Source organism: Monopterus albus, unplaced genomic scaffold, assembly GCF_001952655.1.
Source record: "Monopterus albus unplaced genomic scaffold, M_albus_1.0 scaffold2018.1, whole genome shotgun sequence".
NCBI classification, from domain to species: Eukaryota; Metazoa; Chordata; class Actinopteri; order Synbranchiformes; family Synbranchidae; genus Monopterus; species Monopterus albus.
Genome location: NW_018129893.1, coordinates 1 through 2,531, shown reverse-complemented (window position 1 = coordinate 2,531; position 2,531 = coordinate 1). Strand labels below are relative to the sequence as shown.

The 2,531-nt window shown below is 46.2% G+C and overlaps 1 protein-coding gene across 1 annotated transcript; it reads left to right on the top strand.

The window, feature by feature from the left end:
* Positions 1-186: 186 nt before the first annotated feature.
* On the top strand, positions 187-2,155 carry LOC109953918 (receptor-type tyrosine-protein phosphatase beta-like; the record flags this gene model as incomplete). The annotated part of the gene is made up of 3 exons (XM_020589356.1): positions 187-456; positions 1,186-1,449; positions 1,889-2,155. Coding segments are annotated over 3 exons (801 nt in total), but the record flags the coding sequence as incomplete, so codon positions are not given.
* Between the last annotated feature and the right edge of the window lie 376 nt (positions 2,156-2,531).

Sequence of the window (2,531 nt, the reverse complement as noted above, 5' to 3'; positions counted from 1 at the left end):
GTACTACAGCACGGTACTGAGTAACAGGTCACAGTATGTGTTCAACTAGACACAGGTAGTACAGTGCAGTAGCAAAGATCAAACCAGATGTTTCCAAACATTTTCTTCTTTGAGATACACTCAGTGTGTCGTACAACTGATACTTTAAATACCTGAGATTGACAGCACATGTGTACTTGTGTCCAGTGCCCTCAGCAGTGACGGGTCTCCAGCTGGAGAACCTGCACACCACCTGCAGCCTCCAGGTGAGCTGGCAGGAAGCTCTGGGCGTGGCTGATGGATACAACCTGCAGGTGGTGGACAGCAGAGGCAGTCTAGTGGCAAACTCCTCTCAGCCCTCTGGACAGACCAGGCACAGGTTCGACGGCCTCACCCCAGGAAAGAAGTACCGAGTCCTGGTGCAGACCACCAGTGGGGGGGTCCACAGCCTGGCGGTCAGCGCCGAGGCTCAGACACGTAAGACTAACTCAGTCAGGTTAACAGCAGAGCATCAGGGCGCAGAGTAAAATTTGGTCTGAGAAGTAAGTCATAATGTCATAAAGTGATTAAAAAAAGCCCTAATTTGTCAAGAAGAGAAGTTATGTGTTGAGACAAAAGGTTCAAGAATAAAGGTGGAATCTTTTCAAGAAAAACAATCTTGACAAAAAGAAAAACTTTTTTTACAAAAGAACAATGTCATAATTTGCTGAGAAAAGAAATTTCTGTTTTTCAAGAATAAAGATGGCACTCCAATAATAATAATGTCATGATATTTCAAGATGTTGAGGGTTTGTTGAAGGGGGGTGAGGACTTGGCCCTTATTCAGCCTGTGTGGAGTCATGAGACGAGATCCAGGGGGAAAACATACTGACTGCAGCTACATGCACGGAGCGAGCAGCTTGCTCCTCGCTAACATAGAAGACACAGACGTGGTCCGAGGCTAGCTTCTTATATATTATTGGCACAATCAAATCTCGAAAACAGATTTTATTCAAAATATTCAGGTAAACAACAAAAATGCTAATTCGGTCAGGCAGACTGGGCCAGTAGGTGGGACCTGCTGTCACCGTGGAACCGGGGTGGTGGCACCCCAGCTCTCCCTCCACTACAGGTCATAGTATTAAAAATAATAAATCCAAGAGAAAAGCCCGTTTTTACAGGTAAGAGTTGTAAAATCTTTTCATGAATCCACTTGTTCTTCTACAGGCCCTGCAGCTGTCACCAGTCTGACAATTAAAGCCAACTCCACCACCAGTCTGTCTTTCTACTGGTCTCCACCAGAGGGGGACTTTGAGCTTTATGAGATCCTCTTGTACAAAGGTGACGAGTCGCTGCAGGAGAGGCGACGTGTCCAGCACAACAGTCAGCAGTGCTCCTTCCAGGGCCTCAGGCCTGGAGCGCCATATAGGATGGTGGTACTGACCCACAGCGGGGACCAGAGCAACCAGTCCTCCATCTGGGCCAGGACAGGTGAGGGGGTGCAGACCAACCAGTCATTAGATGAATTAGGTGGAAGTAAACAGACCTCCATCGCTGTGGCAACATCAGGATTTCACTTTGAGTCCTACTGTTTGGCTTTTACCAAGAAATCCAACAAGCAGTTGCCATAAAAATGATGAAAATGCCAAAATTAAGCCAGACCTGTAACTTAACAGTGTTTTAATTTGATGTTGTCCAGTTTTAACAGGCATTCAATCTGTATAGTATAGAAATTATTTCTTGTACAGTACATCAAAGGACAGACACTAATATTATACGCGGTCCCTTGAACAGAACTACGACACAGTATTGAGTAACAGGTTAGAATACAGTATATACAGCTGTATGCAGTACTACCACGATTATTATTGAAGGTGGTGATGTTGACAGGTATCAGTTTGTAACAATCTCCGGATGGTTTCCTCTTCAGTCCCAGCAGCTGTGGTGTCTCTGAGGGCCCATAGTGGAAACCAGTCTGATGCTCTGTGGGTGAACTGGGGTTGCGGTGGTGGAGATCTGAGCGGATACCTGTTGTCCCTCTACAACCCTGACGGCTCCCATCGGGCCAGGCGGCAGCTGGGCTCAGAGGTCACGGGGTTCGTCTTTTCAGACCTGGTCCCGGGTCGTCTGTACCGAGTCGAGGTTCTGAGTCTGAGTGGGGAGCTGACCAACAAAGCCAGCACCATGGGCCGCACCAGTGAGTTACCACTGCCAAGTGCTGTGGTTTTATTATCATGGTTCGTAATTGGAACTGAAACTACTGCTCAGTTCACCAGTTAGCTGATGCACTTGATATTAATCTGCAACACTCTCTAGGTACGTTTTCAAAAACAGTTTTTCAGTTGTCAGGATGTTTTGGTTTTTTGTAAGAGTAAACTGAGTGTTTCTGTAGACGTCACTCTGGGGTCTGAGAAGTTAACAGACACTTTCCCTCCATTTGCTGACATTTTATGAACAAAACAACTTCTCAGATAATTGAGAAAACAATCAGTAATGACAGTGGTCCTGGAGTTCAGGAGGTTTGAGACTTGTAGTTCAGACAGAGAGCAAATCAGAAACATGACGGGTGCTGT